A 22,008-nucleotide genomic window follows, 5' to 3' on the forward strand; every position below is an offset into this window, starting at 1 on the left:
TGCTCTCTCCGGCCGCTCCGCTCCCCCACCCTCGCTGCTCTCTCCGGCCGCTCCGCTCCCCCCACCCTCGCTGCTCTCTCCGGCCGCTCCGCTCCCCCACCCTCGCTGCTCTCTCCGGCCGCTCCGCTCCCCCACCCTCGCTGCTCTCTCCGGCCGCTCTGCTCCCCCACCCTCGCTGCTCTCTCCGGCCGCTCCGCTCCCCCACCCTCGCTGCTCTCTCCGGCCGCTCCGCTCCCCCACCCTCGCTGCTCTCTCCGGCCGCTCCGCTCCCCCACCCTCGCTGCTCTCTCCGGCCGCTCCGCTCCCCCACCCTCGCTGCTCTCTCCGGCCGCTCCGCTCCCCCACCCTCGCTGCTCTCTCCGGCCGCTCCGCTCCCCCACCCTCGCTGCTCTCTCCGGCCGCTCCGCTCCCCCACCCTCGCTGCTCTCTCCGGCCGCTCCGCTCCCCCCCCCTCGCTGCTCTCTCCGGCCGCTCCGCTCCCCCCCCCCTCGCTGCTCTCTCCGGCCGCTCCGCTCCCCCCCCCCTCGCTGCTCTCTTCCGGCCGCTCCGCTCCCCCCCCCCCCCTCGCTGCTCTCTCCGGCCGCTCCGCTCCCCCCCCCCCTCGCTGCTCTCTCCGGCCGCTCCGCTCCCCCCCCCCCCTCGCTGCTCTCTCCGGCCGCTCCGCTCCCCCCCCCCCCCCCTCGCTGCTCTCTCCGGCCGCTCCGCTCCCCCCCCCCCTCGCTGCCCTCTCCGGCCGCTCCGCTCTCTTCCCCCCCCCCACCCCTGCTGCTCTCTCTGGCCGCTCCGCGCCCCCCCACCCTCGCTGCTCTCTCCGGCCGCTCCGCTCTCTTCCCCCCCCCCCCCCCCCCCCCCCCCGCTGCTCTCTTCCCCCCCCCCTGCTGCTCTCTTTCCCCCCCCCCCCCGCTGCTCTCTTCCCCCCCCCCCCCCCCCCGCTGCTCTCTCCGGCCCCTCCGCTCCCCACCCCCGCTGCTCTCTCTGGCAGCTCCGCTCTCCTCCCCCCCCCACCCCCGCAGCTCTCTTCGGCCGCTCCGCTCCATCCCTGGCCTGCTCGCCCCCCACCCCCCGGCATGCTCGCCCCCCCTCCCCCCAAGCCCGGTCCGCTCGCTCGCTCTCTCCCTCCCGCCATTGTGTGCTGCCATGTGTGTAGGTTAGGTTGCCTTCGTGTGATTATTTGGGCAGCGCCATCTTTAATCCTGGCAGCTGCCTGACGTCGCAGACTGTGACGTTTTAGTTGCACCGGCTGCATTTGCGCATGTGCCCCTGCAGCGCCACCTAGTGGTCGCGTTGTCAGCAAACGCAGCCTTTTGTCATTGTGGGCTGATTTGCATATTCCTCAGGCTGCTTTTACTAATGGGTTTGATTTCGAATTTCTCCATGAGTGAGGCAATAGTGGTAAGAATAGCCCATTCCAGGCTCAACAAAGAGTGATGGATAAGAAATCCAACTACTGTGTTGATTTGCCTAGAATTCGAGGGCTCGAATTTGGATTCTGGAGGCGGAGGTGGTGTGGACTACGTGTAACTCACTGGCTGCCATTTACTGCTCACTGTTGCTGCGCACTCTCTGTTCTAGAGTGCAACATACTGAAGTAATTGCACATTCATGTCTGTGTTATAGCCTACACACATTAAGGAGAACAGGTGAATTGTGAATAATATGAGGAAAACGCAGGAACAGTAGAGTGTGAGCAATGAGACAAAGAAAGTCTAAAGAAATAAACGTGAATGAGTGAAGGAGAATAGTCAGAAACTGGAAATAAAACCAGGGTACTGAAAAAAAAAAATGCTGTTTAAATATTTGGTGGTAGTAAATGGCAGCAATCAGCAGTTAAACCTATCTGTTGATTATAACTTTGCCTTTTCTAATCTGATGATCATCGACCCTGGTGCTGGTACTCAGTGTACTGCAGCCAGCTCTGTCCTTTGCGGGAGTGAGATGGGCTAGAACATAGACAAAGCGTCCATTGTAGTGGGGGTCCAATCTGGAGCAGGCGCAGTGATACTGTTTTGATAAACAAAGATCAAACACTGATTTGAGGGCCATGCAGCGTGAGCGGACATACTATTTTGCACTGCAGCCCCAGAAGTCCATACATGTTAACCCTGTGTGTGTTGGATTCTGTTCGCAACTTTCAAAATATGTACCAGCAAGAGGGATGGGCAGGTGGGGAAAATAGCAGTTCTGTAAAATGGTAACTGTATTACTGAGGTGTGTGGAGCTTTCAGTATTCACTAACCAAAAGGTTGTTGCCTGATTTCCAGTTTGTTGTACAATGCAGTCTGGTGGTTGTGTAACCTACTTTAAAATGGGTATAAAGATTGCTTCGATTAACTTGCATAGAGTTAAATCCACTACGCGATGTGTTTCGACCTTTGACTGCCCCGCCAAGGTCAAAGCCGGCCTGTTTCTGCAGGAGTGTGGAATCCCGCACCTCAGCACTTACTGGCAATTGTCGTGATGTTGGTCCCGCAGGCCATCGTTCTGGTCTGGGGGAAATGATTCACGTTCCTCCGGCCTGGGTATTCTGCTGCGGGGAGGCAACTTCGCCGTCTTCGAAGTTAAGGAGGTGGTGGGCGGTTGCCTTCTCATAGTGGATGTAATGTACAACAATGCTTTGCTCTGGTTAATCAACATGTACGCCCCGGTTCATTGCAGCAAGCGACTGACCGTCCTCCAGCAGCTCCCACTGCTGCTGGCGACATCCAGGCCAGTCATTCTAGGCAGTGACTTCAACTGCATCATTGATGCAGCTGGACAATCCGGCAGTGATGACAGAAAACTGGAGGCTACATCCAGATTCCTAATGGAAACAGTAAAAGATGCCAAGCTGCACGACGTCACACCTGGTCAAGATCGGACGGATCTGCCCATTCCAGGATTGATTTCCTGTTTGTGTCCCATGCTTTCACGGTCAGATCCACCGACGTCAAGCCGATGTTCTTCTCTGACCACTGCCTCTTACTGGCTGACTGTCACTTACAGGACGACCAGCAGGTTGGCAGGGGGACATGGAAGCTGAATGTTACAGTGCTGACCCCAGAGAACGTTGAGGAACTCAAAAGGGATTACAAAAGTTGGAGAACTGTGAAACTCCTCTTTGAGTCTTTGGTACTGGTGGGAAGCGATCAAGGCGAACATCAAGAGGTTCTTTATTCTCAAAAGTGTTCGGAGGACAAGAGAGAGACAGAGGGAAATGTCCCGACTCCAGAAAAGGATGCAAAATCTGCTCCCCCTGCAGTCGATGGGGGTCGAGGTCAAGGAGGATCTCCAAGAGGTGAAGAGCCAGCAGGCCTCACTCTTTGCCACGGAGGCCTCCAAGATCATCTTCCGGTCCAGAGTCCGCTCCGTTGAGCAGGATGAGATGTGCTCGTGTTTCTTCTTCCAAAAGGTACACAGAGAGAGCTCTGCGATCAGCAGCCTGAAGGAAGAGGATGACTCGGTAACGTCTTCACAGTCAGACATACTAAGGATTAGCAAATCCTTTTATGCTGGGCTGTACGATGTGAAACCCACGGACAGCACGGCCTGCCAGTCCTTCCTGTCGTCTATCACGCTAACTCTGGACGAGCTGACAAAGGCCGTCAAGTCCTTCGAGACGAGTAAAACTCCCAGAAGTGACGGCTTACTGGTTGAGTTGTATTCGGCTTGTGGGACTGGATCGGCCCAGACCTGCTGGAAGTGTACGAGAGTGTGCTTCTGGCCGGCAGCATGTCAGAATCCACGAGGAAAGGCATCACCACCCTGTTCTCCAAGTGCAAGGGGGAGAGGGCGGAAATTAGAAATTGGCGGCCCATCTCACTGCTTAATGGAGACTACAAGATTCTGTCCAAAGTCATCGCCAGTCGGATCAAGTCTGCTCTGGAGTTGGTGATTCACCCCGATCAGACCTGTACTGTACCCGGCAAGACGATCTCTGATAGTCTCGTGGGGGTGGTGCCAGGGCCTGGCACTGGAGACTGTGCGGGACAGAGCTTGGCATGATATAGGAATATGGGCATGATCAAACTCCGGGTGGGTGAGGTAGTGGAGAAGGAAGAGTGAGTTCTTAGAGTTGCTGGGTCCATTAGTCACAATTTGGCTGGGCACTCTTACATTTTTCACTTTTGTAGGAAAGCTACTGCGAGCTTTGGGCTTGAGGTTAACTTGTGAACAGTTGTGTACACTGGACTGTTGCCTCCTGCAGTATCCATTGAAATACTGCAGGGAAAAGTGGTGTACCAGACAATAGCCATGCGTTTGGTTTAGATTTACTGTAGATTTATAATAATTTTGGATAAGTTTTTCTAAGTTAGAGCGCTTGAAACATCTGTCATTCAAATATTTACAGTAACCTATTTGAATCATGCTTTTCTGTAGGTAAGTGGCACAGATTCCGTGAAAGGAACTTTTCAAATGCAAATTGTTGTTACATAAATGCAAGTTCCTTCTTTCATCCAGCCACCACCCTGTGTTCCTATCACTGCTAATATTAATTCAGCTTCCTGAAATTGTTAGGTTCAGTAGTTCCAGTCAGCTCCTCTGGTAATGTAAAAGAGAATACTGCAGTTGCTGGAAATCTGAAATAAAATAGGAAATGCTGGAAATACTCAGTGGGTCAGGCAGCATCTGTGGCGAGAGCGATAGTTAACATTTGAAGTCAATAATCTTTCATAGCTGGAAAAAGTTAGAGCTGTAACAGACTTTTAAGCAAGTACAGAGACAGGGAAAGGAGGCACTGCTAGAGCTGGTTCTTGGGAATGAGGTGGGCCAAGTGTATCAAGTGTCAGTAGATGAGCATATAGGGGACAGTGATCGTTGTATCGTAAAGTTTAGGATGGTTATGGAAAAGGGCAAGGAACAATCCAGAGTATGAATAATTAACTGGGGGGAAGCCAACTTCACTGGGGTAAGAACGGATCTGGGCCAGATAAATTGGAATCGGGAGAGGGGGGGGGGGGGGGGGGGGGCGGGGAAGTGAAAAAGCAAATAAGAGAAGCAAAGAGATAGTATGAAAACAGACTGGCAGTTAACATAAAAGGGAATCCCAAAGTCTTCTATAGGCATATAAATGGTAAAAGGAGGAGTGGGGCCAATTAGGGACCAAAAAAGGGGATTTACACATGGAGGCAGGGGGCATAGTTGAGGTATTAAATGAATACTTTGCATCCGTCTTTACCAAGGAAGATGATGCTGCACAGCTCGTGGTGAAAGAGGAGGTAATTCAAATACTTGAAGTGTTTAAAATTCATAAGGAGGAGGTATTAGATAGGCTGTCTGCACTTAAAAAGTTGATGAGGCACCGGGACCAGATGAGATGCATCCAAGGATACTGAGGGAGGTGATGGTGGGAATTGCAGAGGCACTGGCCATAATTTTCCAGTCTGCCTTGGACTCGAGTGGTGCCAGAGAACTGGTGAATTGCAGATGATGCATCTTTGTTCGTAAAAAGGGTAAAGATAAGCCCAGCAACTGCAGGCCAGTCAGTTTAACCTCGTGGTGGGGATAATTCAGGACAAAATTAATATTCACTTGGGCAAATATGGGTTAATGAAGGAAAACCAGCACAGACTTGTGAAGGGCAAATCGTGTTTAACTAACTTGTTTTTTGATTAGATAACAGAGAGTTGATGAGAGCAATGCTGTTGACGTAGTATATATGGACTTCCAAAAGGCATTTGATGAAGTGTCGCACAACAGACTTGTGAGCAAAGTTATAGCTCGTGAAATAAAAGAGACATTAGCAACGTGGATACGAAATTGGCTGAGTGACAGGAAACAGAGAATAGTGGTTAATGGATATTTTTCGGGCTGGAGGAAGGTTTGTAGTGGAGTTCCCCAGGGGTCGGTGTTAGGACCCTTGTTATTCCTGATGTATATTAGTGACCTGGACATTAGTGTACAGGGCCCAATTTCAAAACTTGAAAGCATTGTGAACTGTGAGGAGGATAGTGTAGAACTTCAAAAGGACCTAGACAAGTTGGTGGAATAGGCAGACAAGTGCATATGAAGTTCAATCCGGAGAAGTGTGAAGTGATTCATTTTGGTAGAAAGAACATGGAGAGACAATATAAAATCAAGGGTACAATTCAAAAGAGGGTGCAGGAGCAGAGGGACCTGGGGATATATGTGCATAATTCATTGAAGGTGCTATTCTGCAGCAGCGCTACTCTGTGCTGGTACTGCCTGCCCTCCCAGGTGAATGTAAAAGATCCCATGGTACTATTTGAAGAAGAGCAGGAAAATTATCCCCGGCACCCTGGCCAATAATTATCCCTCAACCAACATCACTAAAACAGTTGATCTGGTCGTTATCATATTCCTGTTTGTGGGCGCTTGCTGTATGTAAATTGGCTGCCATGTTTCTTGCATTACATCAGTGACTACACTTCAAAAGTACTTCCTTGGGCTTTAGAACGCTTTGGGATCTCCTGAGGCCAGGAAAGAGTCTATATAAATGCAAGTTTTTCTTTGACCTTAGTCCATAGTCTATAGGCGAGAATGAATCTGTGAAAAATGGTTTTTAATTATTGAGAGTGGCATGTGATGTGCCAATGGTCATGCTGCAGGACCGCACCAAGGTCAGAAAAAGTAAGGGGGCGGGGGGATTGATGAAGTAAATTGAGAAGTCACAATTGGGTGACACCAAGCATTGGGTTTTAACACCTAGGAATCCTGCGGCGAGTAACTCACCTCCTGTCTTCCCAAAGCTTGTCCACCATCTACAAGGCACAAGTTAGGAGTGTGATGAATACTCTCCACTTGCCTAGATAGGTGCAGCTCCAACAACACTCGAGAAGCTTGACACCATCCAGGATGAAGCAGCCGGCTTGATTGACACCACATCCACCATTCTCAATATTCTCTCCCTCCACCACCGTGCACAGTGGCAGCAGTGTGTACCATCTACAAGATGCACTGCAGCAACTCCCCAAGCCTCCTTCGACAACACCTTTCAAAACTGCGACTTCTACCACCTAGAAGGACAAGGGCAACAGATACATGGGAACACCATCACCTGCAAGTTCCCCTCCAAGCCACACACCATCCTGACTTGGAACTATATCGCTGTTCCTTCACCATCGCTGGGTCAAAATCCTGGAATTTCCTTCCTAACAGCATTGTTGATGTACCTACACCCCAAGGACTGCAGTGGTTCAAAAGGCAGCTCACCAGCTCCTTCTCCAGGGCAATTCGGGATTGGCAATAAATGCTGGCTTAGACAGCAACGCCCGTATACCCCGAACAAATAAGAAAAATTGTAAAAGGAAGCACTGATGGAGGTGAGCAATTCCCAATGTCTTGAGTGCAGTAATTAATTTCAACATAGGGGCAAGGAGGAGACAGAGTGTGGGTTCTGAGCAGGAGCACTAATGTTCTGTCATTCTGCAGAAATCAATATGAAATTGGAATATGCTAGCTATTGATTTAATACTACTTGGGACTTTGCTGTCACTTAACATCTAGCTGTCTCAACTGACTAGGTGAATAGTGAGGATATACAGCTAGGTTTTAAGTGGTAGCTAAGCAGTGGGTGTAGGACTCGGGCTGAGCAAAATAAAATGCTTTTAAACCTGTATACATAAATTTTTTTAACAAAAGTTATCAGTTTAGTACTGTTTTAGTACTGTGTATTAAAGATTTATTACATTGAAATTGCAAAGTCCCCAAGCCCTGGTTGGATTTTCCACAGGTTCAGCTTTCTCCTGTTGCAGACATTGTGTGAGAGGTTGAGAATGTTAGAGAAATTGGTTGTGGGGGAGGGGAGGTGTTGGAGAAATTGGTTGTGGGGGAGGGAAGGTGTTGGAGAAATTGGTTGTGGGGGAGGGGAGGTGTTGGAGAAATTGGTTGTGGGGGAGGGAAGGTGTTGGAGAAATTGGTTGGGGGGGGAGGAGGTGTTGGAGAAATTGGTTGTGGGGGGAGGAGGTGTTGGAGAAATTGGTTGTGGGGGGAGGAGGTGTTGGAGAAATTGGTTGTGGGGGGAGGAGGTGTTGGAGAAATTGGTTGGGGGGGGAGGAGGTGTTGGAGAAATTGGTTGTGGGGGGAGGAGGTGTTGGAGAAATTGGTTGTGGGGGGAGGAGGTGTTGGAGAAATTGGTTGTGGGGGGAGGAGGTGTTGGAGAAATTGGTTGTGGGGGGAGGAGGTGTTGGAGAAATTGGTTGTGAGGGGAGGAGGTGTTGGAGAAATTGGTTGGGGGGGAAGGTGTTGGAGAAATTGGTTGGGGGGGAGGAGGTGTTGGAGAAATTGGTTGGGGGGGGAGGTGTTGGAGAAATTGGTTGTGGGGGGAGGAGGTGTTGGAGAAATTGATTGGGGGGGGAGGAGGTGTTGGAGAAATTGGTTGTGGGGGGAGGAGGTGTTGGAGAAATTGGTTGGGGGGGAAGGTGTTGGAGAAATTGATTGGGGGGGGAGGAGGTGTTGGAGAAATTGGTTGTGGGGGGAGGAGGTGTTGGAGAAATTGGTTGTGGGGGGAGGAGGTGTTGGAGAAATTGGTTGTGGGGGGAGGAGGTGTTGGAGAAATTGATTGGGGGGAGGAGGTGTTGGAGAAATTGATTGGGGGGAGGAGGTGTTGGAGAAATTGATTGGGGGGAGGAGGTGTTGGAGAAATTGGTTGGGGGGGGAGGAGGTGTTAGAGAAATTGATTGGGGGAGGAGGAGGTGTTAGAGAAATAGATTGGGGGGGGAGGAGGTGTTAGAGAAATAGATTGGGGGGGAGGAGGTGTTAGAGAAATTGATTGGGGCGGAGGAGGTGTTGGAGAAATTGATTGGGGGGGAGGAGGTGTTAGAGAAATTGGTTGTGGGGGGAGGTGTTAGAGAAATTGGTTGTGGGGGGAGGTGTTAGAGAAATTGGTTGTGGGGGGAGGTGTTAGAGAAATTGGTTTGGGGCAGGTGTTAGAGAAATTGGTTGGGGGGAGTTGTTACAGAAATTGGTTGTGGAAAGGAGGGTCGCAGAAAATGACCATGACCTGTTTTAGAGTTTTTGCTGAATAGTAAAAACTGCAAATCTGGAATTAAAATCTGAGAATTCTGGAACGACACTCCAGATTGGTCAGTGCCTGAAAAGCGAAACTTGATTTCAAGCAGATTCTCTTTTTATACTGTGGAATTGGTTGGGGGCACATTTGGTCTGCTCTGTTTTCTCAGGTTGAGTGCTGCCAGGCATTGATTGCTGCTCTCTCTATAGTTAACTTTATGTTTGTACACACAAGTTAATAGCTGTTATCTAATAACTGTAAAGCTCAGTGATGATCCATTTGATTAGCAGGATATAACATTCCCTGTCTCCATCTGGAGTGTTATTGGTATAACGCATTTGATAATGTCTAGTTGGCAGCGAGGGATGATGCTGCTGTTTGGTCAAGTGTTCTTGATAACATCAGCATGTGAATGAAGTCTTAGTGAATGACACAGAATCTTCTGTGCAATGACGCACGCTAAATAGGATTTTAAACCTTAATGAGGTACAGATGGGTCCACAATGTCAGGAACCCTATTCTGTGCTCCACTGACCATCTCATTTGTCCATTTTTCACACACAAAAGTATGGTGGAAGCAAGAGAGTCATTCCCCACACAACGCCCCTCCCCAACCCCAGGTTGCATTTGCTATTTTCTCCACTCCTTTCCTTAAGGCATTGACTCTTGCTGGAGGATGGTTTCATAGCTACCAACAGCCACCTTATACCTCAGTTGGCTATTTGTACACAGTTAGGCTGTTCTACCAGGAAGAAAATTACAGCTTGACCTGTATCCTGTGCTCGCCTCATAAGCATTGGCATAGATTGAATGTTGGACCTTCATGGTCTATGTGGTTCAGTACAACACCAGGCCCTGCCTTTATCCAGGAATCTGTAGATTAGTTAACAAGATAGTCTTCAAAGCTTGTTCTAACCAATAAACATCTTTTTGGAAAACTGTTCCTTGTCTCCAGAAGGGAAAGGGAAAAAGTAAAGAAAAAACACATATTTCCAGAATAAATGAGGAGAGAGAGTTGCTGAAAGACAAAATTAAAGCTAACATATCAGAACAGAGAGAGAAAATCAGCAAAGCTGGGGGAAAAAAGTGAAAATACAACAAATGGCATATTGGCCTTTATTGCAAGGGAATTGGAGTACAGGGATAAAGAAGTCTTGCTGCAATTGTACAGGGTGCAGTTTTGGTCTCCACATTTAAGAAAGGATTTACTTGCATTGGAGGTGATACAGCGAAGGTTCACTAGATTGGTTCCTGGGATGATGGGGTTGTCCTATGATCAGAGGCTGAGTAAATTGGACCTATATTCTGTGGAGTTTAAAAGAATGAAAGGCAATCTCATTGAAACATACCAGATTCTGAAGGGGTTGGATAGGGTAGACACTGAGAGATTGTTTCTGCTGGTTGGGGAACCTAAAACAGGGGCACAGTCTCAGGATTAGGGGCCAATTATTTAGGACTGAGATGAGCAGAAATTACTTCACTCAAAGGGTTATGAATCTTTGGAATTCTCTACCCCAGAGGGTTGTGGTTGCTGCATGGTTGAATATATTTAAGGCTGGGATATATAGATTTTTGGTCTCGGAATTGAGGGATATGGCGAGCGGGCAGGAAACTGGAGTTGAAGCCCAAGATCAGCCATGATCGTATTGAATGGCAGAGCAGACTTGACGGGCCAAATGGTCTACTTCTGCTCCTATTTCTTGTGTTCTTTTTATTTATTATATTTATTTAGAGATACAGCACTGAAACAGGCCATTCGGCCCACCGAGTCTGTGCCGACCAACAACAACCCATTTAAACTAATCCTATATTAAACCCCATATTCCCTACCACATCCCCACCATTCTCCTACCACCTACCTACACTAGGGGCAATTTACAATGGCCAATTTACCTATCAATTTGCAAGCCTTTGGCTGTGGGAGGAAACTGGAGAACCTGGCAGAAACCCACGCAGTCACAGGGAGAACTTGCAAACTCCGCACAGGCAGTGCCCAGAACTGAACCCGGGTCGCTGGAGCTGTGAGGCTGCGGTGCTAACCGCTGCACCACTTGTGCTTTACTTTTAATTAGATTTGGGTTTTGACTGTTGCTTTGTGTTGGATTACTATTCTAATTGACCCCTGACATGGGAGGAGAATTATTACTTTAATTTTAGTGTTTGTTTCAGTGAACTGAAAGCTTAGAAAGCCCAGGAATGTTGGCCATTTCTCATGAGAAGCCAGAAGTCCGTGGAGAACTTGAGCATTGCTTGCCATTCTGACTAACTGATTAGTGCAAATGGGGTGATCTAACTTGGGATAATGCAAATATTAACCTAGTACATGATGGTATGTGGCACTGAAGGTTTTTAGTGGTTATTTGTGAGTAAACTATTTGGAATGTGTTGTGTTGATACAAATTATTTGCTGCCAATCACAAAGACATTCCCATTTTACAGGTTGACAGATGTTTCCTTTTGAGAAAAGTGTGTTCAGAAGGAATTGCAGCATTTTAAGAGTGGGTATTTTTGAAGTATGGAAAGGGCATTCAGAGTTGATGGTGTTAAAGGTGCTGCATTTTATAAGCTGCAAACATCTTCAGGCTGGACAGTGTAGTTAATTCTGTTTATACATAAGACAGCTACTGGCGGACTTAAGTCATGTGAAAAAATGCACAGACTATAGAGAAAACATCCTGTGTTCAGAGCTTAGTGTTACTAGTATATCAGTCAGTCATGTCCATCTGTATTTGTGGATGAAGATGCTTTGTAATTGCACCAGGGGCAACTCCGGCAGGCTTTCCTGCTCCCTGCCTCCCTGTTATGGAATTTTACCTCAGAGCTTCCATCTGCAGATTTGTGCCCTGGGTTCCAAATTCAGATCTGATTCAGACACGGAGAGGGAGAGGATCGCAATTGAGCTCTTACTCAGTGCAGACCCTTCTGGTGTAATGTGCGACATTCAGTGCAGGAGGCACAGTTCAACAGAGTGGAAGTTAAGTGCAGGGTTCTGCCTGTCACTATTTTGCATAATAAAGTACCCAAGGCACTGGTCACAAACATGACGAGAGACAAAGTATTTGACAAACTAATGGGACTAAAGGTAGACAATTCGCCAGGAACTGATGGTCTACATCCAAGGGTTTTAAAGGAAGTGGCTGCAGCAATAGTGGAGGCATTGGTCGTAATATTCCAGAACTCACTGGATTCCGAGAGGGTCTCAGTGGATTGGAAAACCACTAATGTGACACCCCTGTTCGCGAAGGGAGGGAGACAAAAAGCAGGAAACTATAGACCAGTCGGTCGTTGGGAAAATGTGAGAGTCCATTATTAAGGAAGAAATAGGACATTTAGAAAAGCTTAACATAATCAAACAGTCACGTGGTTTTGTGAAAGGGAAATCATATTTGACAAATTTGCTAGAGTTCTTTAAGGATATAACAAGCAGAGTTGATAAAGGGGAACCGGTAGATGTAGTGTATTTAGATTTCCAGAAGGCATTTGATAAGGTGCCACATAAAAGATTATTGCACAAGATAGGAGCTCACGGTATTGGGGGTAATGTATTAGCATGGATTGAGGATTGATTAACTCACAGAAGACAGCGAGTCGGGATTAATGGGTCTTTTTCAGGTTGGAAAGATGTAACTAGTGAAGTGCCACAAGGATCAGTCCTCGGGCCTCAATTATTTACTATCTATATTAATGACTTGGAGGAGGGGGCAGAGTGTAATATATCCAAATTTGTTGACGATACAAAAATAAGTGGGAGGGCATGTTGTGATGAGGACATAAGGAATCTGCAAGGGGATATAGATAGGTTGAGTGAGTGGGCAAAAACTTGGCAGATGGAGTTTAATGTAGGAAAGTGTGAGGTCATGCACTTTGGTAGGAAGAATCAAAAAACAGATTATTATTTAAATGGAGAGTGACTTCAAAAAAGTGCAGCACAGAGGGATCTGGGTGTTCTTCTGCATAAAACACAAAAAGTTAGCATGCAGGTGCAGCAAGTAATTAAGACAAATGGAATTTTGGCCTTTATTGCTAAGGGGTTGGCGTTTGAAAATAGGGAAGTCTTGTTACAACTGTACAAGGTGTTGGTGAGGACGCACCTGGAATACTGCCTACAGTTTTGGTCCCCGTATTTAAGAAAGGATATACTGGCATTGGAGGCAGTTCAAAAGAGATTCACTAGGCTGATTCCTGGGATGAAGGGGTTGACTTATCAAGAATGGCTAAACAGGTTAGGCCTTTATTCATTAGAGTTTAGCAGAATGAGGGGTGATCTTATTGAAATGTACAAGATTCTGAGGGGACTTGACAGGGTAGATGTTGCGAAGATGTTTCCACTAGTGGGGGAATCTCGAACTAGGGGACATAGTTACAGAATAAGGGGACACGCATTTAAAACTAAGAGGTGAAAGAATTTCTTCTCTCAGAGGGTAGTGAATGTCTAGAATTCTCTACCCCAGAGAGTTGTGGAGGCTAGATCACTGAAAGTATTTAAAGAGGAGGTAGATAGATTTTTGAAATATTGGGGCGTTGAGGGCTATGAGGAGCTGGCATGAAAGAGGAGTTGAGGTCTGGGGCCGATCAGCCATGATCTTATTGAATGGTGGGGCAGGCTTGAGGGGCTGAATGGCCTACACCTGTTGCTATTTCTTATGGGGGGCGGGGGGCAAGATGGGTTTCTGGCTAATAATTGATTAAGCTACTCTAGAGATGTATCTTCAAATGAGGTAAATGGTCTTTGCTTGGAATAAGTTATGGATGTATTGTAGTGATCACTATTCCTCCCCTGAGGGTTTGACTGCAGCATGGTGATTGTTGGTGCTTGAGGTTCTGGGTGTGGTACAGTAAGGATTCTCATGTGGGTGACATAAGTGCACTCTAGTAGCTGTCCACACCTCAGGTCCTGGCTGCTGCATGGAGGCTGTTTTCACCTAAAAATCTGGGTGTGGTATGTTGACTGTTAATAGGAATCTGGGTGTGGTGCGATGGATAATTGTAACTGTGACTCCGGCTGCAGTACAAGGATTATTCTTACCTGGGACTCTGGCTGTGGTATGGTCACTGCCCACACAGGGATGTGGATGCAATGCAGTGGGATCTACGTGCCATATGGAGACAAGTCCCCTTGAAATCAGGGTTCAGGAATGATGGCTGTCCATACCTAGGAATCTGGATGCAGTGCAATGACTATTCTTATCTTGCAATCTGGGTGTGATATGGTGGCAGTTCTTAATTGGAACCTATGTGAGGCTATTCTTAACCTCGGAATCAGTGTGGTATAGTGACTGCCCAGACCTAGGGATCTGGATGCAGTATGCTGACTTCCTAGATGTGTCAGTACAAAGAGTTGTCTCACCCATTTCTGTGACGATTAAGGGGTAAAAGATAATTAGAAAGGGAGATTGTCCGAGGCTGCCAGCTGAATATTTTTCTTAAAAGAAATATATGAAGTAGGCAGAGTGGTGAATTCCGGGTCAGTCCTTTATGGGATAAGTTGTGTAGAAATGTCATGGGGGAAATCAGGAAATGGCAGCACATCAGTCTTCTCAAGTGAAGACTTTGGACGAATTCCAGATGCAGTCAGACTGGTTCAGAAATCTGTAACACATGTAGAGGTCAGTTATGCCTGTGTTATGAAGAAACTCAAAGCATTATAAGTATACAGGACACCTGGGCCAGATGCGATATACTCCAGAATCGTTAAGGAAATGAGGTTTTGGTTAATGATTTCTAGATTGTCCCCAAGGGCTGAGAGTTGCTTATATCACAGTGTTAGATACAAGGAATAGGCTCCCATCAACACTAGTTCTTATTATAATTACCATCAGTGCTTTTTTGGCTATAGATAGAGGAAAATCAGCCAAGGGGATTTATGCTCCTGGTTGCAGTCCAGTGACCCCTGTTGGAAAGGTGGAGAATGACATGATTGGGTACGGAGTGTGCTGGTAATGGTCCAGGACTAGAATTCCAGAAGTCATGAATTTAAATCTCAGCCAAAATTATAAAATGTAAATCAATAAATCTGGTAATTTATGGAAGTGCACCAGAATAAATGACCATGAAAGCTGTCATTTTATTATAAAAACCCAACTGCTTCACTAATTTCCTTTGAGGAAGGGAACCTGCTGTCCTTGCCCAGTTTAGCTTACATGTGACTCCAGTCCCATAATGTAGCTGACTCTCTGACTTCTGAAATGGCCTAGAAAGTGACTTTCATATAGATTAACCTCCAGAATGCATTGGTTCAAGAAGAGGGTCCACTACTTTTTAAGTCTACTAGGGATGGCCGATAAATGTGACCTTGCTAGTGTTGCCCAGATCCTAAGAAAGAAGTAAAGAAGCCGGGATGTTGTGTGACTTTGAGGGGATCTTGCCTGTAACTATGGTCTCCTGACATTGCTGGTCCCATATCATAATTTTGCCACTGCCTCTGGGTAAGGAGGTGTGTACGTGTAACATGGTATGCAAAGCAGGATTGCAATTGGCGCTTAAGGTTTAGTTTAGTTTAGAGATACAGCACTGAAACAGGCCCTTCGGCCCACCGAGTCTGTGCCGACCATCAACCACCCATTTATACTAATCCTACACTAATTCCATATTCCTACCACATCCCCACCTGTCCCTATATTTCCCTACCACCTACCTATACTAGGGGCAATTGCTAATGGCCAATTTACCTATCAACCTGCAAGTCTTTAGCATGTGGGAGGAAACCGGAGCACCCGGAGGAAACCCACGCAGACACAGGGAGAACTTGCAAACTCCACACAGGCAGTACCCAGAATTGAACCCGGGTCGCTGGAGCTGTGAGGCTGCAGTGCTAACCACTGCGCCACTGTGCCGGTATAGGTGAAAAGCAAAACTCTTCAATTTGCTACTGAAATGAGGTAATGTGTGTATACACTGTTCTGAATGGCTGCCCAGGTCTGTAACTCAGTTACCCAGGTCTGTAACTCAGCACAGGCCTGCCAGCAAGCCCAGTGAATCAGGATTTCTTTCTAATGAAAGTGAACAGAAACCATGCGTTGGAATTTTTATGCTTGGATCAGCATTGTGTTTAGATCCGGTGTGTTTATCTGTACTTGGCTGCGCTTGACAACTTGGCAATAACGAAAGAGCTAGAGTTTATGTTGGGTTGGAGCACCCAAGCACTGGTTCAGCACAGGTTCAGGCTTAAATACATGCGATGGCACAGGTGGGCTGTAATTGAGGAACTCGCACCTTTGATGTCTGCGTTACTGTTGGGTTTTGGGTTGTGTTACAGTTTGAAGCTTGTCAGAGAAACTGATAGCTCTATGATGGAGACTGAATTTAATTTTTTTAAATAAAGCAGATTTCACAGCCAACTTTTCCATTACGATTACATAGAACATCAAAGTCACTTTCGGCACCTTCTTGTCTTGTGATGCACTTGTAATAGCTCTACTTGCTTTCAGTCTGTAGAAGTGACTGATGTGGCGGAGGAGATTTGCTCAGTTGCTAGAAGTAATTTGTCAGTAGACAAGATCTGCTCAGTTATGAGCAGTGGCTGTGAGATGGCAGGATGTGGACAAACATAATAGAGGGTTACCTTGCCAGGGACACTGAGATCCTGTGTACAATCTGTGTGTCAGGACTGTGCTTTGAATGTGCAGGGAAAATATTTATTAAACCATTTCCACTTCTGAGAGACATGCTGATGAAATACATCCTGCATAAGAATGTGGGTTTGGGGGAATCTACCAACAGAAATAGTTCTGACTTTGTAGACTGAAACTAGGGTCGGGAAAGTGGTTCTGATTGAGGTACTGAGGACACTGAGGAACCTGGATTCAAATCCAGTGTGGACATAAGACAGAATCTTTTCAGTCTGCTGGCTTCAAGGCTCCTATGGGAAATGAGTTTAACAGCCTCAGTTTAGTCCTGGTGCTGTGGGGCCAAAGGACAAAACTACCTCTAATTCATTGATAGCCTGGTGTGGGAAATAACAAAGATCATAGAATTTACAGAAACAGATCATTCAGCCCGTTGTGATTTTCACCTTTGTAGACTCCTTGTCTAATCACACTCCTGCTTCCTCCCCATATCCTTTAATCCCCAGCCGCCACGGTGCGATTTGAACTTAAACCTCCGAAGCATTAGCCCAGGCCTCTGGATTACTAGTCCAGTAACATAATTATGTTACTGCTCCATGACTCCATTTAAAATCCCACCATTTGAGATGTACTTTCCTTACAGCTGCACGTTTTCACATTGAGCTACATATACCACTTATGTGCCCATCTTCTGCAGCCTTTCACATACTTGATCATAATTTGCCATCCCCAACCCCCACAAATGGGCGGCACAGTGGCGCAGTGGTTAGCACCGCAGCGGTTAGCACCGCAGCCTCACAGCTCCAGGGACCCGGGTTCAATTCTGCGTAATGCCTGTGTGGAGTTTGCAAGTTCTCCCTGTGTCTGCGTGGGTTTTCTCCGGGTGCTCCGGTTTCCTCCCACAAGCCAAAAGACTTGCAGGTTGATAGGTAAATTGGCCATTATAAATTGTCACTAGTATAGGTAGGTGGTAGGGAAATATAGGGATAGGTGGGGATGTTTGTTGGGAATATGGGATTAGTATAAAATGGGTGGTTGATGTTCGGCACAGACTCGGTGGGCCGAAGGGCCTGTTTCAGTGCTGTATCTCTAATCTAATCTAAAAAAAAATGTCATCATCAAATTTCAATATTGTTTCAATTCTCAAGTTCAAATTAAATAGAAGCAGCCCCCACATAAACTCCTGTGAAACTCCATTCATACATTTTTCCATTTCTGGAAACTTCCATTATCCCCACCATCACCTTTTGCCCTCAAGTCATCTCTCCATTCAAGTGGCCAAATTCTCTAATATGTTAATATTTTTGCCATATCTCTCTGTCTAACCTTGGCAAGGTTTTTGAAGATCTGGATAAACCATATGCACTACGTATCCTTTATCCTTTGTATTTTTTCAAATAATGCTGTAAGTTTGGTCAAGCATAGCCTGCCCTTTATTAATCTGCATGATCAGACCTGATTAATTTCAATTGCTCAGTAATTTAGTCCCACATCACAGACACTCTCAATTTACCAATAACTGAGGTAAGAATAACTGGACTGTAATTTCCTGGCTTATTCATTTCTCCATTTTTGAAAGTGTTGTCCCATTTCCCACCCTCCAGTTCTCTGGCACAGTTTACAATATTCTGTTTATACCCAAGCTTCTATCAGCAAGATGCTTGGGTTTGCCATCCAGTTATTTGTGATTTGTCCACATAATACCTTGATTAAAAATCTCTTGCTAACTGTTCGATATGGACCACTGGTGATTCTACATTTCCATTACTCATGTCCTCTATGCCAGTTGAGGAAAAGTACTTATTTGGTATCTTTGCCATCCTCTAATCTTCTGTATCTAACCCTGTGCTGTACCTGTCCTGGGAGTTTTTTGATAGAAACCCTGTAGAGGGAGCTTTTCTCTGTATCTAACCCTGTGCTGTATCTGAATTTGAAACAGAAAGTGCTGGAAATACTCAGAAGGTCTGGCAGCATCTGTGGAGAGGGAAGCAGAGTTAACGTTTCAGGTCTGTGACCTTTCAGGCCTGAAACGTTAACTCTGCTTCTCTCTCAACAGGTGCTGGCAGACCTTCTGAGTATTTCCAGCACTTTGTTTTTATTTCAGATTTCCAGCATCCGCAGTATTTTGCTTTTATCCCATGCTGTATCTGCCCTAGGAGTGTTGATGGGCCAGTGCAGGAGGGGCTTTACTCTGTATCTAACCTATATTGTGTCTGACTGGGAAGAATTGCTGTTGAAGTAAGGTGGTTGAAATGGAAAACAGTGTGCCAGTCCCTGGTGCGGACATACCTCGCCTTGAAGAATGCTAAATGCACCTACAAAGAAGCAAGTGAACAACTTTTGCTCTGATCTTTGTCTTGCTGATAGCCGTCTGTTTTGTTAGCTGGTGTAATTATGCACTTTTTTGCATGTGGCTCTGTCAGCTTGATTTCAGATTATAACTCCCATCTTTACTGATACTAATTCATGTAAAAAAAACTCCACCTTTTTTATTACTAGCCTCTGCCAATTTATTGCTGAATTTTTAATTTTTCAAACTCCATTAAACAGGATTTTGTAAATAGGTATGACTTCCTTGTTGTAAAATACTTCACTGTGCTATGGGTATTTACTTTAAAGTTCTGTGGCTCAGTGGTAGCACCCATGCCTCTGAGTCAGTAGACCTTGGGTTCAATTCTCACGCACGAAGTCTCGCCCCCTCCGCGCAATGCCCCCGCGGTGGCTGTGGTGGGGAAGAGACGGTTGCCCACCTCCTCCTGGAATGTGTCTTTGCAAAGCAGGTGTGGAAAGAGATGCAGTGGTTTTTGTCGAGGTTCATCCCAAGCAGCTCTGTAACACAGGAGTCTGTGCTCTACGGGCTGTTCCCAGGGTAGCACACAGAGACAAACATCAACTGCTGCTGGAGGACTATCAATTCGGTGAAAGGTGCCCTTTAGTCTGCCCGAAACTTACTGGTCTTCCAGCGCAAAGAGTTGTCCATGACCGAATGTTACAGACTGGCACATTCCAAGGTCCAGGACTACATGCTGAGGGATGCACTAAAGCTTGGGGCAGCCGCAGCAAAGGCTCAATGGGGAAAGACCACTGTGTAAGGTCCCCCCACCAAGCTGAACTGAGGGGCTGGATCCATGGGAAAGCCCTCGAACTGTATCGGGAAAATTTTCATTTGCTGTAAAATGTAAAAATGTAATTGGCATGACAAATGTGAAATGGAAGGGTTGTGAGGCAACTCATGATTGTAATGAAGCAAACGGACCTCCTTTGCACTGTTTGTATTTTTTGACTTGATGCTGTTTGAAACTGGTAATGTAATTTTTACAGATTTTTATGAATAAAGTATATTTTGTAAATTAAAAAAAAATCTAGGCTGACACTCCAGTGCAGTACTGAGGGAGTGCTGCACTGTCTGAGGTGCTGTCTGTTAGATGAGAGGCCAAACCGAGGATCTATTTGCCCCTCGAGTGGATGTAAAATATCCCGCAGCACTATTTAGAGAAAAGCAGTGGAGTTCTTGATGGTGCTCTGGCCATCCTCAACCAAATGCACTAACAGATTGTCTCGTCGTTTGTGGGATCTTGCAGTGCACAAATTATCGCTTTTCTCAACTTGATTGGCTGTAATGAGTTTTGGGACATCTTGAGGTGGTGAAAGACGCTATATAAATGCAAGTTCTTTCTGTCTTTCTATTGCAGAATGGAGACCTTCCCATCAGTGGCTGCAAATGTTCTGAAGGAATTCCGAGCACTGCTTCAGCACAGCCCATCCCCCATCGGTAACACCCGCATGCTGCAGCTCATGGCGATAAACATGTTCGCAGTGCACCATTCCCAGCTTAAAGGTGAGTTGTACTTCTGATTTATAACTTTATTTCATGAATTACACAACATTAACTTCAATGCAAGAAAACTAGAGAATAAGGCAGATGAGCTGAGAGCACAGATTGACACATAGGGGTATACTATAGCTGTGAGACGTGGCTCAAAGAAGGGCAGGGATGACAGCTCATTATTCCTGGTTACAGATCACATAGAAAGGGGGGAATAAAAAGGAAGCGGGGGGGGTCGGAATATTGATGAAAGAAACAATTATAGGCGTGAGGAGGGATGACATGGCAGAAGGATCATCAAATGAGACCGTATGGGTTGAACTGAAGAGCAAAAAAGGGGCAATCACACTACTGGGAATGTACTATAGACCCCCAAACAGTCAGAGGGAGAGAGAAGAGCAAATATGTTGACAAATCTCTGACAAGTGCAGAAACAATAGGGTAGTAATAGTGGGGGGATTTCAGCTACCCTAATGTTAACTGGGATAGAATTGGTATGAAAGGCACAGAGGGAGCCGAATTCTTAAAATGCATTCAGGAGAGATTTTTTTAGCCAATAGGTAGCAAACCCAACAAGAGAAGGTGAGTGGGTGGGGTGGGGGGTGCGGTTCTTCACTTAGTTTTAGGGAATGAAACTGGGCAGGTGGGAGGGCTATCAGTTGGGGAGCGCTTTGGTGAAAGTGATCATAATTCAGTTAGATTTACAGTGGTTGTGAAAAAGGACAAAGGTAGACCAGGAATAAAAGTTCTCAATGGGGGAAAAGCTAATTTTACTAAGCTGAGGTGTGATTTAGGTAAAGTGAACTAGAAACAGCTCCTTGAAGGTAAATCAGTGCCAGATCAGTGGGAGGCATTCAAGGAAGAGATGGTGAGGGCCCAGAGCAAGCATTTTCCCTTAAAGAAAAGGGGTGGGACTAACAAATCCAGAGCCCCCTGGATGTTTCGGGGCTTAAAGATGAGGATAAAGAGAAAAAGGGAAGCTTATGACCGATACCGAGAGCTCAATGCTGCAGAAAACCTAGAGACATAGTCATTTACGGCACAGAAGGAAGCCATTTGGCCCATCGAGTTCATAGCTCTCCACAGAGCTATCCATTCCCGCTCCCCCACTTGATCCCTGTAGCCCTGCTATGAAGTATAAAAATGTAGGGGTGAAATTAAAAAGGAAATTGGGAAAGCAAAAGCAAAGATGGCATGAAAAACATTGGCATGGAAAATCAAGGAAAACTGAAAGATTTTTTATAAATTCATAAATATAAATATAAGAGCAAGAGGATAACTAAAGAAAGAGTAGGGCCTACCAGGGACCATAAGAGTAACCTGTGTGTGGAGGCGGAGGATTTTGGAATGATTCTTAATGAAGACTTTGTGTTTGTTTTCACAAAAGTGAGGGATGATACAGACATTGCAATCAGGGAGGAAGGCTGTGAAATATTAGATGAAATTAATATAGGAAGTTTTCAAGGTTTAACATCTGTGAAAGTGGATAAATCCCCAAACCCGGATAAAATGTACCCTAGCCTGTTAAGGGAAGCAAGAGAAGTAATAGCGGAGACTCTGACCATAATTTTCCAATCCCCTCTGGCTCCAGGTTTGGTGTCAGAGGACTGAAGGGCAGCTAACGTTGTATCATTGTTTAATAAAGGAGAAAGCAATAGACTGAGCAATTA

The 22,008-nt window shown here is 46.3% G+C and overlaps 1 protein-coding gene across 1 annotated transcript in view; it reads left to right on the forward strand.

The window, feature by feature from the left end:
• smg6 (SMG6 nonsense mediated mRNA decay factor) overlaps positions 1-22,008 on the forward strand; it is a 451,841-nt gene that overhangs the window by 81,560 nt on the left and 348,273 nt on the right. Inside the window, 1 exon segment of the mRNA XM_068010820.1 lies at positions 20,205-20,350. Within this exon segment, the coding sequence (XP_067866921.1) occupies positions 20,205-20,350 (146 nt within the window).

Source organism: Heterodontus francisci, chromosome 30, assembly GCF_036365525.1.
Source record: "Heterodontus francisci isolate sHetFra1 chromosome 30, sHetFra1.hap1, whole genome shotgun sequence".
In the NCBI taxonomy this organism is placed as follows: Eukaryota; Metazoa; Chordata; class Chondrichthyes; order Heterodontiformes; family Heterodontidae; genus Heterodontus; species Heterodontus francisci.